At 40.6% G+C, this 12,814-nt stretch overlaps 1 protein-coding gene across 2 annotated transcripts in view; it reads right to left on the bottom strand.

The window, feature by feature from the left end:
- Window positions 1–12,814, bottom strand: part of HSF1 (heat shock transcription factor 1) — a 97,579-nt gene that overhangs the window by 81,289 nt on the left and 3,476 nt on the right. For both annotated transcript variants that reach the window (XM_075124867.1, XM_075124868.1), the window contains exon 2: window positions 1,764–1,872. In XM_075124867.1, the coding sequence (XP_074980968.1) occupies window positions 1,764–1,872 (109 nt within the window). The remainder of the gene's footprint in view (window positions 1–1,763; window positions 1,873–12,814) is intronic.

Genomic DNA, 12,814 nt, shown 5'->3' with positions numbered 1-12,814 from the left:
AGATAATTAGATGAGGCTTCCCTAACATTTCCCTTTCTTCTTGATTCTCGGACTATCTTCACTTCCCCCTGGTTCTGACAGCATAAGCGGAGGAGGCAGCACTTGCCTTAATACACACCGATGCTTAGGTCAATCCTATTCCAAAATGATCCTGTATTTGTGGCCACCCCACAAAAAGCAAGTTGCATCCTCCTCCCGCATTGGCCAGATGGATGAGCCTGCCTTCTCTCGCAAAAATGGCCTCACAACCTCCAGTCCCCTGCCTGCCAGCAGAGGACAGGAGCTTGGCTCTGCTTCCTGAGGAGGGGACGGGCCGCTCCACTTTCAACAGCAGACCAGGGAGAAGAGTAGAGGTAAGTCGTTGCACAGGAGTCCAATTCTCCAATGTAACCAACTCTATGAGCTCTTCATCCCTATGGCAGGCTTGGATTTCTTTGGTGATGCTTCTCTTTGGGAGGGGACAGGGAACTCTCCACAAGGAGCTCTTACCTCCCTTTTTCAGGGCACAGCTGCCTCCCATTGTCCTTCCCGCATTAGATCATAAGCGAGGGAGGGGACAGAGCCATGGAAAAGAGCAAGTACGAGATGTGGAGAGACTCCAAATCTAGCTGAAGTTATTTTAAACAGGTCAGGTTTGGTCAGTGTCTTAAAGTGACCTACACAGCAGCTGCCTCCTAAGGAAATTGACAAGAAATCAGTGAGCCTGTCAAATATGTTGAGCTCAGTCTAACTGAAAGGAAGTGAGGTTTGGGAGAATTCCAGATGGGATCCCTCTTGGCTACAGGGTGTACATGCCCAAGGCAAGGATGGGTGTCTGCACTGAAATGCTAGTGAAAGGTGAAACAAGGAAAGTGTGCAGGGCTCTTGTTCTAAGAGCCAAGGAATATCAAAATGTGAATGAGGGCTATTGAGAGAAGCCAGTTAGAGGCTGCTTCACCTGGAAAACTTTGTGATGAAAGCTCCTCTTTTCTAAGGCATTAGATTATTGTCCTAGTGAGGTTCTTCGACATTGGTGAGGCCTCATCTGGAGTACTGTGTCCAGTTTTGGGCCCCACACTTCAAGAAGGATGTGGATAAATTGGAGAGAGTCCAGCGAAGGGCAACAAAAATGATTAGGGGTCTGGAACACATGAGTTATGAGGAGAGGCTGAGGGAGCTGGGATTGTTTAGCCTGCAGAAGAGAAGAATGAGGGGGGATTTGATAGCTGCTTTCAACTACCTGAAAGGGGGTTCCAAAGAGGATGGCTCTAGACGGTTCTCAATGGTATCAGATGACAGAACGAGGAGTAATGGTCTCAAGCTGCAGTGGGGGAGGTTTAGATTGGATATTAGGAAAAACTTTTTCACTAAGAGGGTGGTGAAACACTGGAATGCGTTACCTAGGGAGGTGGTAGAATCTCCTTCCTTAGAGGTTTTTAAGGTCAGGCTTGACAAAGCCCTGGCTGGGATGATTTAACTGGGAATTGGTCCTGCTTCGAGCAGGGGGTTGGACTAGATGACCTTCTGGGGTCCCTTCCAACCCTTATATTCTATGATTCTTTCTTCTCAGCAGAGGCTAACCTTATGACTGCACTCAGATCCCCTCCCCTCCCACCAAATCTGATAATGAGAAGCTTCAAAGCTAACATGCTTCCAACCCAACCAATCCAGAATGTTCCTATACTGCCCTTCCAGTTAAATAAAGAGGCAGGAGAGGAGGTGAACATTGCAGAAAGGCGCAGGCCTCATGATCTGGTTTCTTGAAGTGCCTAAGAGGTACTTACACATGTTGAGCTGACGTACGAAGCTGGCCATGTTGTTATGTTTGAAGTACTTTGGAAGCACCTCCTTGGCAAACTGGCCTTGGTCAAACACATGGAAGCTGTTTCCACTCTGTCAAAACACAAAATGAAAGTGACTTGTTATGAACTGCATAGCATCACTGACTAGAGCTTCCCTCAAGTTACTCTTTTTCAATTTAAATGCTACAGGCTGGTCCCATGGCAATTTTCTTCTCTGTCACACAGTACATGGTGGCTCCTTCTGATCTGGCTCACTCTGTGGATTGACTGGAGATGAGCATGCTACAGAAGCAGTGCTTCAAAATTACTCAATAGTAATGCATGAGGTGGTAGTGACAAGAAGAGTCGCAAAGTAGCGAGGAGTATAAGTCATCTAAGCCAGCAATTCTCAAACTTTCACATGCTGGACCGTATCTTCACATTCTCATGGATGGCCTCCCTTCCAAGTTACGATAACACAGACCGTCTCCTCTTACAGAATAGATCCTTGTGGCAACCACAGTTGCTTATGGGGAAGAGTAACATTAGCTTTATATTTAACATATTTTTAGCTATTCACTAATTTAGTAGTTGGAAACAAGGAGATGACCAGATGGTGTCCCCTGAATAGATATGTGGGCACAGTTGGCAACGGGCTTTGTTGCAAGGATATGTTCCACGTATCTATTCGGGGACACCATCATAGGGCCTAATCACATCAGCTACACTATCAGAGGCTCGTTCACCAGCACATCTACCAATGTGATATATGCCATCATGTGCCAGCAATGCCCCTCTGCCATGTACATTGGCCAAACCGGACAGTCTCTACGTAAAAGAATAATGGACACAAATCAGACGTCAGGAATGATAACATTCAAAAACCAGTCGGAGAACACTTGTCTCTTTGGTCACTCGATTACAGACCTAAAAGTGGCAATTCTTCAACAAAAAAACTTCAAAAATAGACTCCAACAAGAGACTGATGACTTGGAATTAATTTGCAAACTGGACACCATTACATTAGGCTTGAATAGAGACTGGGAGTAGATGTGTCATTACACAAAGTAAAACTATTTCCCCATGTTTATTCCCCCTCCCCCCACTGTTCCTCAGACTTTCTTGTCAACTGCTGGAAATGGCCCACCTTGATTATCACTACAAAAGGTTTCAGAGTAGCAGCTGTGTTAGTCTGTATTCGCAAAAAGAAAAGGAGTACTTGTGGCACTTTAGAGACTAACCAATTTATTTGAGCATGAGCTTTCGTGAGCTACAGCTCGCTTCATCGGATGCATACCGTGGAAACTGCAGCAGACTTTATATATACACAGAGAATATGAAACAATACCTCCTCCCACCCCACTGTCCTGCTGGTAATAGCTTATCTATTATCTAATTATTGTTAGATAATAGATAAGCTATTACCAGCAGGACAGTGGGGTGGGAGGAGGTATTGTTTCATATTCTCTGTGTATATATAAAGTCTGCTGCAGTTTCCACGGTATGCATCCGATGAAGCGAGCTGTAGCTCACGAAAGCTCATGCTCAAATAAATTGGTTAGTCTCTAAGGTGCCACAAGTACTCCTTTTCTTTTTGCGAATACAGACTAACACGGCTGTTACTCTGAAGTGTGTATGGTCACACCCATGGTCTCCTGTTCTCTGTGCACATAGACAGCTGTCAGAGGAGCAGCCATGTTCATCTGTATCCGCAAAAAGAAAAGGAGGACTTGTGGCACCTTTTTGCGGATACAGACTAACACAGCTGCTCCTCTGAAACCTGTTATTCTGTAGAGTAGCCCAAATTAGGTTTTTAATTATGGTTCGTGGGCCTGTATTACAAATTTGGGGGCAAACACTGCCCTTGATCCAGAGTGGATATCTTCCTATCCGATAGTCTGTGGTTTCCACAAAAATCAAATATAAAATGACCTTTCTGTAGTTGCTAAAACTACGTTAGAAGTTACTATTGCATTCAGCATTGCTCAGCAAGGAAGAAATCACGTAGGGCATTTAAGACCAGTGCTATTTCTACCCCTGGTTTACTTGGTCAATTACATATATTATTCAATATGCATGCATAATTCAGAAAGTGCACATACATATTAGGCATTTCTTAGAGATATTTCAGGTTAAGACAAAGTTACATTGTTGTCACATTTTGGATCAGAAACATTTTAAAATGAAAACTTGGAATTCAACATAATCTGAATCAGCCCTGGGGGAATGGACAAGTACACCAAGTGAGCCAGCAGTTTTACACCCTTACTTTAATTAGCATGCAGGCCCTGGTTACAAACAAAGGTCTGGCTGAGTGCCTCCAAGCATAATAAGTTGTGTTTAACGTTGTACATTGGAAGCCTCAATAGTCCGCCTGGCATAAAGGCATTCTGCAAAAACAACGAGAACCAGGGAGAGTGCCAAAAGATGCTATGCCCAAGTATCAATGTAGAGCAGAAAGCTTTGTAGCCCACGGTTATTGAAACAATAGCCTAGTTTTAGCTTGACAAGTACTGCTGCTCTGCAGAATCTAGGTCATCTATTATTGTACTGGGAGATTTGCAATTTTTTTTGCGCTGGTTTATGAGAAACATCCTTTAGATTCTGGTCTTTCAGTCTATGAGAATATTAGTCACCCTATGAAACAGATGAGCATGAAAAGTCAAAATCTAGGAAAAAGGTGACAGCTCTAATTAAAAATTTGATTTTTTTAAAATTATTTGCAGCTGTGAAGTAACACCAACTGGCCATTTTTTGTGTTTCCACTCTGAATTGTACCATGTAAATGTTACTATATTAAGATTAGCCCATGGTGGTGAAGTCACACAGATGTGGACAACAGCAAAATTGAATGAGCACACAATAATTTTAACAAACATCACTACCTTTTATGAATCACACCAAGCACTTAAACTTGATCTGAACAAAAGGGAAGTTGATCAACCATGAGTCATTTGAAAATGGCATGAGGCTATTAAAATTTTATTTTAAAAAAGCTTTAAGTTTGGTTATGTTCTCACATCAGGAGGTCCCACATTTGTTTTATTAACTTTCAGCCTAAATCTGACCAATTTATAAGTAAAAATGACTCTTTGTAATTGGTAGTCCTAAACATATTATCTGGGATCCAAAAATCCAACAGAGCTTTCTGGCTTCTACCTCACTACCACTGTTGATACACAAGACAGAAAATAATTAAATGCCCTAAGACTTTGCTAACGAGGAGCTAAGGTTCCTCTGTGGTGCCTCACACTTCTCAGTGGCTAAAGAGAAACCTCTGAAAACCATGAAATTCAAACTAAAGAAACATGGATCAATAACCTTACTCCATACTCCCATGAGGTTTCAAGTCGATTCAAGTGAACATGTAAATCTGAGTAACTAGAATTGTTGTCTTTTTAATGGTAAGTGACCTAACTTTATAGCAGAACACCTGCTCTGCTGTAATATAATTCATTCTCCCACAGATGTATTGTCTCAAACTGCAGCTTTTACTATAGTAATTTGCCAAAGCAAGCAGATGAGATCTGCAATACACACAGGCAGCTGGTCTATGCCTTAAGATGTGCCATTTTAACATTTTTTTTAAAGAATCAGACAACCTTTAAGCCCAGACAGCCAGCTCTCATATAAAAAACTAAGAATGACCAAGTGTAGTTATCTAATTGGTCTGAAGATATAACTTATGAAAACAGAAGTCACTAGATCCAAAGAGAAAAGGAGTACTTGTGGCACCTTAGAGACTAAGGTGCCACAAGTACTCCTTTTCTTTTTGCGAATACAGACTAACACGGCTGTTCCTCTAGATCCAAAGAGGAAACAAATTGAAATGTACAATTTAAAGATTACACAACTAAGACATGGTTCTCCCCACATCCTAAAAATGTCCACACAAGATACAGTAACACCTTTTACAAGTGTCAGAGTAGCAGCCATGTTAGTCTGTATCCACAAAAAGAAAAGGAGGACTAGTGGCACCTTAGAGACTAACCAATCTATTTGAGCAGAAGCTTTCGTGAGCCACAGCTCACTTCATCGGATGCATAGTCTCTAAGGTGCCACAAGTCCTCCTTATCTTTTACAACTTAGAGGAGAAAAAGATTGAGATGGACTCAGAAGGTAGTTAGAAAAGACTGTCAACTACAATGGAGGATTGTTAAAAATAGGAAGAAGGTAGAATGCAATGGAACTAGCTTTATTCCATATCTGATTACTTCTCACTTTGAGCCAAGTGAACCTGACTCAAGAAGCGAGACACCTGTTGCAGAGAGTAGCTTTTTGAATGACCTCCCATGTCCTCCATCAAGAAGATCCACATGGGGGCTGTGTTCTCAGATGGACACATAGGGCATTGCCCTCAATTCCAAATGATATTCAAGAGGCATTCACAGTGTGAAATCCATCCAAAGAGTTTTATACTGCTGCCCAGCACTGTAGTATTGAGTACCTTCCACACAAAATCAGTATCATTAGTGAAGTCCTTAAGGTATGTTTACACTGCAGTTAGACACCTGCAACCAGCCGGTGCCAGCTGACTAGGGCACATAGACAGCTGCAGTCAACCTAATTGCAGTGCAGACAGACTCCATGGAGTCCACTAGGGATGACATCTCCCTTTTCAGAGTAAATAAAACTCTGCTTCGGAGAGGATATTATTTTTAATTCTTTAAGATTTGATTTTCTATTTTGGGGCTGGCAGGAGCGTATTGGGTAAAAGGGATGTCAGTGTTGCAAGTATCATTCTTACAGTGGAAAGGTTATTTTGAGAGGAAAGTTTGGTAGCATTTACCAAAGACAGACTCTGGGTTTGCCGGATCTCCTCTGGGAGTTTGTTCCCTACCTGGGTCCCCTTGATAAAGAAAGCTTTGTCCCCAGCTTTCCTGCACTTTGTCCTGAGCTTTCTGATCTGCACTGCCCAGGAGAAACGGCTGTTCATAGACTGAAATTTGATTTTTAATGGAGCTTTGACTTGATCCATTAATTAGTCATACTCTTATTTTGAATTCTTTGAAAGACTTCTGGTCTTGACTTAAAGACTTCAAATGATTGAGACCTCCCCTCCCCCCCGCCTCCATAAGTTGTAACAATGGTTATCCTCACTGTCAAAAAATTGTGCCTTACTTTGTGGTCAACATATTTGCATTGGTAACCACAAATTCAGAAAAAGTGAAAACTTAACATGAATTAATTCATTTTGATTTTAGTAAGAATTTGGATACATTCCTACAAGACACTCTCATAAACAACTAGGGAAACGTGGTCTAAATGATATTACCATAAGGCGAGTGCACAACGGTTTGAAAGATCACTCAGAGTACTTATCAATGATTTGCTATTAAACTGCAAACATGTATCTAGCGGGGTCCCACAGTGGTCATTTCTGGATCTGGTACTACTCAATATTTTCATTCATGACATGGATAACAGAATGGAGAGTATGCGTATAAAATTTGCAGATGATACCAAACTGGGAGGGGCTGCAAGCACTTTGGAGGAAACTATTAGAAATCAAAATGACCTTGATAAATTGGAGAATTAGACTGAACTCAGTAAGATGAAATTCAATAAAGATAAAAGCAAAGTACTATACTTAGCAAAGAAAAAAATCAAATGCACAACTGCAAAATGGAGGAATAACTGGCTAGGCAGAGGTACTGCTGAAAAGCATCTGAGGGTTATAGGAGACTCCAAATCGAATATGAATCAGCAATGTGATGCAGTTGCAAAAAGGCTAATATCATTCCAGGGTGTCATATGAAACATGGGAAGTCACTGTCCCACTCTACTTGGCTCTGGTGAGGCCTCAGCTAGAGTAGCGTGTCCAGTTTTGGGCGCCACTCTTTAGGAAAGAGGTGAACAAAGTGGAGGGAGTCCAGAGGAGAGCAACAAAAATGATAAAAGGTTTAGAAAACCTGACCTATGAGGAGGGTTAAAAAAATCTGGGCACATTTAATCTTGAGAAAAGAAGGGGGGGGGGAAGAAGAGGAGACATGGCTTGATAAGTCTTCAAATATATTAAGGGCTGTTATAAAGATGATGGGGATCAATTGTTCTCCACATCCACCGAAGGCAGGACAAGAAGTAATGGACTTACTCTGCAGCAAGGGAGATTTACATTAGCTACTAGGAAAAGATTTCTAACTCTAAGGGGAGCTAAGCTCCGGTATAGCTTTCAAGGGAGGTTGTGGAATCCCCATTATTGAAGGTTTTGGAATGGCGTAGGGTTACTTCGTCCTGTCCCAATGCAGGGTGCTGAACTTGATGACCTCTCAAGATATCTTCCAGCTCTACAGTTCTATGATTCTATGTTTAAGCCCAACTAATGTTTTTCTTGTGAAAAAGTTTTGCAGCATGGCTTACGTTTACAAGACTCTCAATCTTGATCACTACACTGGATCACTTACTCCACAAGACTATGAATATTTTGCTACTATCTACATATATGGGTGAAGATAAAGCATAAGATGGAACCCTGTATTACTCTTGTTAATTATTTTGCAGATATTATCTGTTAATTATCTTCCTCTTCCAGATTCCTAGCTTTTATGTTAACTTTCACAGATCATAAATTGTAACTATTTGTAAGCCGCATTGGTATGGTACAGTACCAGAATATCTTTCTGCGCATTTCTCCCTCTTCCAACTGTATTTTAAGAATGGTTGTTTGGAAAAATTAAATAATTATACAAAGCAAGTGATGAGAACATGTTCCACCAGGTTATCACCACACTTCTACAGTGGCACAAAAAAGTGTTGTCCCATCTACACTAGAAGGTTTTTGGACCATTGGGATCATCCAATCTGACCTCCTGTACAACACAGGCCAGAGAACTGCCCCATAATAATTCCTAGAGCAGAGCTTTTAGAAAAATATCCAATCTCTATTTAAAAATGGTCAGTGATGGAGAATCCACTGTGACCCTTGGTAAATTGTTTCAGTGGATTAATTATTCTCACCATTAAAAATGTACACCCTATTTCCAGTCTAATTTGTCTAGCTTCAATTTTCAGCCATTGTCAAGACAATGAGGACAAAGACTGAATCCAGGGACCTGAATTAGCCCTTTTGGCTACAACATTGCACTGGGAGCTCACGTTCAGCTTGTTATCCACCATGGCCAAATTTTTTTCAGTCACTGATTCCCAGGATATAGTCCCCCATCCTTTAAGTATGACCTACATCCTTCATTCCTAGAGGTATACGTTTAGCTATATTACAATGATACAGCATGCTTACACCCACCTAGCTTACCAAGTGATCCAGATCACTCTGTATCAGTGACCTCTCCTCTTCATTATTGGGGGAAAAAGGTAATTTTTTGTTAAATCATTTTGTACATCAGCTGAGAAGGGTTTTGGACATTTTCAGCAAAGGGTACTTTTTCTAGTGTAGAGAAGGACCTCCATGCTGACCTGTCTATTGAGGACTGGCCTGGAATTTGGCCAACAGTGCAGAAAGTATTTATGAGCTGCAAGCATAACAAATTGCTGATTAAGTTACTTCATGAACACCTCATTAAAAAGGCTTTGTTGGTGGGATTCTACTCTGAAATGTGACTATGTAAAAGTGGTACCTTCTTACTCAACAGACCCGATCCTTGCATATACTCCAAGTCAGATCTGTGGATAGAAAACTGGATTCTTCCTTCTTCTGCAACGTAATTGTTTACTTAGTCTATATTACAGTGCTAATGAGCATTCATCTGTGGAAACCTATTGAAAAACATGGGTTTATACAGATGTAATAGCTTAATTTGAAAACAACAGAGAGTCATGGTTGTGTGAGGGCAGAGTATAGCCTGCAAAATCTTTGATGGTAAAGTGTGAAGGAAAGAAGCCAGTGTGATTTTTCAGATTCTGGGATGAATCTGCAGGGTGGAAGTTGGCAAACAAAAGTTACTACTTGTAAGATGAGCAAAGTCTATATGGAACTCACTGAGAAAAGAGTCATAAAAATCTCACAATCCCATTTGACTGAGTTACTTTTCAAAGTAGAGCCGTAATTTAAAAGCGATCTGCAAGGGAAGAGTGGGTTTGTGCCATTCTTGCTTCCTTAACTCTTTTCCACTGCATGCATCCGACGAAGTGGGTTTTAGCCCACAAAAACTTATACCCAAATAAAATTGTTAGTCTCTAAGGTGTCACAAGTACTCCTCGTTTTTGTTTTTTTTTGGGGGGGGGGGGGGAAACACATTTCTTTTCCTGCTTTTTACCCAATCTGCTCCCTTTCCTGCACAAACACAGACAAGACCTGGCTTCCCTCTTGCTAGAGCCTTTCTTGAAGGATCCAGGAATGTGCATTGAGGTCTCAGTCCTTAAAGTGATATATGTGGCATATAACTCTTTTTCTACCTGTTTGTTGAGTGAGGCAGATGAAGAAACAAGGCAGTGAAAACACAGGGAAACAGAAAGGTATAAAAAAGCATTGAAGTATAGAGAAAAAAAAAGGAAATGAGCATTGAAGACAAATTAGGGCAAGATACACCATGACATTTTACGGGAAATAAAGTTAAGTGATGAAAGGAAAAAGTATCAAAAGATTGAGGAATGGCAAATTCTAAGTTACCTAAAAACCTGATTGTTATATACTGAATTGGACTGTTATTGTCAAACAGTACACAATGGCTTTACACCCCAACAAAGGGCACTGCAGCATATGGATTATTTTGCGGGGTTAATATGCTTGGTTCCTGGGCTATAAAGCATAGAGTACAATATCAAAACTCTGCCCTCCTTTGAGATCATTTCAAGGTAACTTGCTATATTGTTTCTTAGTTGCACTGTCCGTGTATTTAAGAACAAAAGTTCTGTGTGGTAGGGATCATATCTTTCTTTCGCCATGTCTTCAACAGGACAAACATAAACACAGCGCTCCATAAATGTGTAAAATATTTACATTCAACACTAGGCATAACAGGGAACTCTGATACCAGCTTTGTATCCTCACTCTACAAAGGCAGACCTACCACGTTTCTGGAATGATACCTGCTGAATCTAAGCATACATTTCATGCAAAATGAACTAAATCGGTCTCCAAACCATGTGCTCTTAGGCCTGTCTACACTAGAAGGTTTGTATTGGTAAACCCTCCTTGTATAGATACAGCTTATATCTTCCTAGTGTAGATACAGAGTGCTTTTGCTGGTATAAGTGTGTGTACACTAGATCTTTTGCCCATATAAAAAACTTAAAAAATAAAAATAAATAACATCTAAGTGAGATTATTATACTGGCAAAAGTTTCTAATGTTGACTAGGCCTTAGATGTCCTGCAACATATGTGGGTCAGTCTTAACTTTCACTACAAACGCTGAATCTACTTTTGGAAGCAACTCTAAAGCAGCCATACAAGACAAAGGTATATTTAAAGTGTTTCCAAAACAGACTGAAGTTCCATGCAAAATTTTTACTGGGCTGTATACATGGAACCCTCCCCCCCCGTCTAATAACCATCACCTTAAATTTATATACTGTACTTTCTTTCTACTCAAAAACTTTCATATGAATGAAGAGGGCTCAGGTCACGCAGCTATGAAATGGAACCAGTTCTGGAATGGAACATAGCAGCTATTTAACAGCAAAGAGTAATGACAACTATTTGAGCTTGGAAATTAAGACTACTGTATCCAAGTAAAACTAGAGGGTGATTTACATTTTGAATGAGTTGGAGTTAAAGACACCAGAATTAACGCTCACTCTCTCAAGAAAATGATCATTGAAAGGTTAAAGTTATGAGCCTTGGTTTTACATCTTATCTAATAACGATCAAGTCAAACTCTGAGTTTTCAAGATATCAGATCATAGTGCAAGGCAATGGGGCTGTTTTCTATTAATTGGAATGAGTTGGGCTGTAGTGGAGAAGGGTTGATACCAGAGGAAAGAAAACACAATTAATTGCTGTCAGAAGACAATGAGGGCTAAGACAAAGGACTCAACAATATGAAAGGATGACTGACAGACATAATTTTCTTAACTTACAACTTGTGTTTGGACCAAGATTTTAAAAACTTTATCGGTGCCAAAAAGAGAAGAGCAAGACTCTTAAAGCTCAAATGTTAACACACTGTTTTTGCATTTATAGTTTAAACTTCCTCCTAGGTCCTCTACTTTAACAGTCTTTCAAGCCAAGAGAAGTTTAAAAAGAAGTAGGTAACCTGGTTTAGCTGTCAACATAACCAAAACATCCCACTGCCAGTGGGCAGCTTAGGTGACACTAGGAACTAGAATCAACTGTGTGTTGGTGGCAGGTGGATGTATTACATATTTCTGGCAGTAGAGGCTTGACTTGAGAGTGCCTCATTAAACAACATGATTGGCCAATCCATACAGTTAACCACTTCCAAAAAGGCACTGATTCATGTTTCTCAGGTTATTGCTTCAGTCCTGACAGCATAACACCGCCTCAGACAGGAATGTAAACAAGTTCCATACCCAAACGCTGAACTTTCATTGATTTATAGAGGAAACAAGTGACTTGTTTCTGAAAGTTATCACTTCTGAAGTTAGGATGTGTATCTATCGGAAACAACATACTGGCAACTAGATTCAAGAACATGTAACATCGCATGGTACTAGACAGTTAAACAGGAGCTGGTAGAGAGCAGCTCCACCCGTACAAGCTGTCTATTCCTCACGTGAAGTCAATCTTCTGTATGACATTTGTCAATATTAACATCAGAGTTTTATGATTTCATTTCAAAATAAGACCACAGATACAATACTGCAGTTTACACATTGAGTTTATGAATGAAACACTGAGCATTTAACTTACAGAAACATTCAAGAAACTTTTGTGCTTGCTCATTCTGTGAAATTCAGAACCAAGAATGAGGAAGCATCTTTCCTTTGAACTCAGAAACACGTGTTGGCCGCAACAGAATTTCTTTTTTGAAAGACTTTACTGCATCAGTCCCTGACACTGTCACTTTTCTTATAAAAACTGAAGTTTCCTCAGCTTGGCAGAATGCAGGGGGATACGACGTTGCACAACTGCAACTCTCATTCTCATGGAAGCCCAGGTTCATGATGAGTACTCAATACGCTGGACCTATTGCA

The sequence above is a fragment of the Caretta caretta genome, chromosome 2, assembly GCF_965140235.1.
Source record: "Caretta caretta isolate rCarCar2 chromosome 2, rCarCar1.hap1, whole genome shotgun sequence".
NCBI lineage: Eukaryota > Metazoa > Chordata > Testudines > Cheloniidae > Caretta > Caretta caretta.
This window is presented reverse-complemented; position numbering and strand designations above follow the sequence as displayed.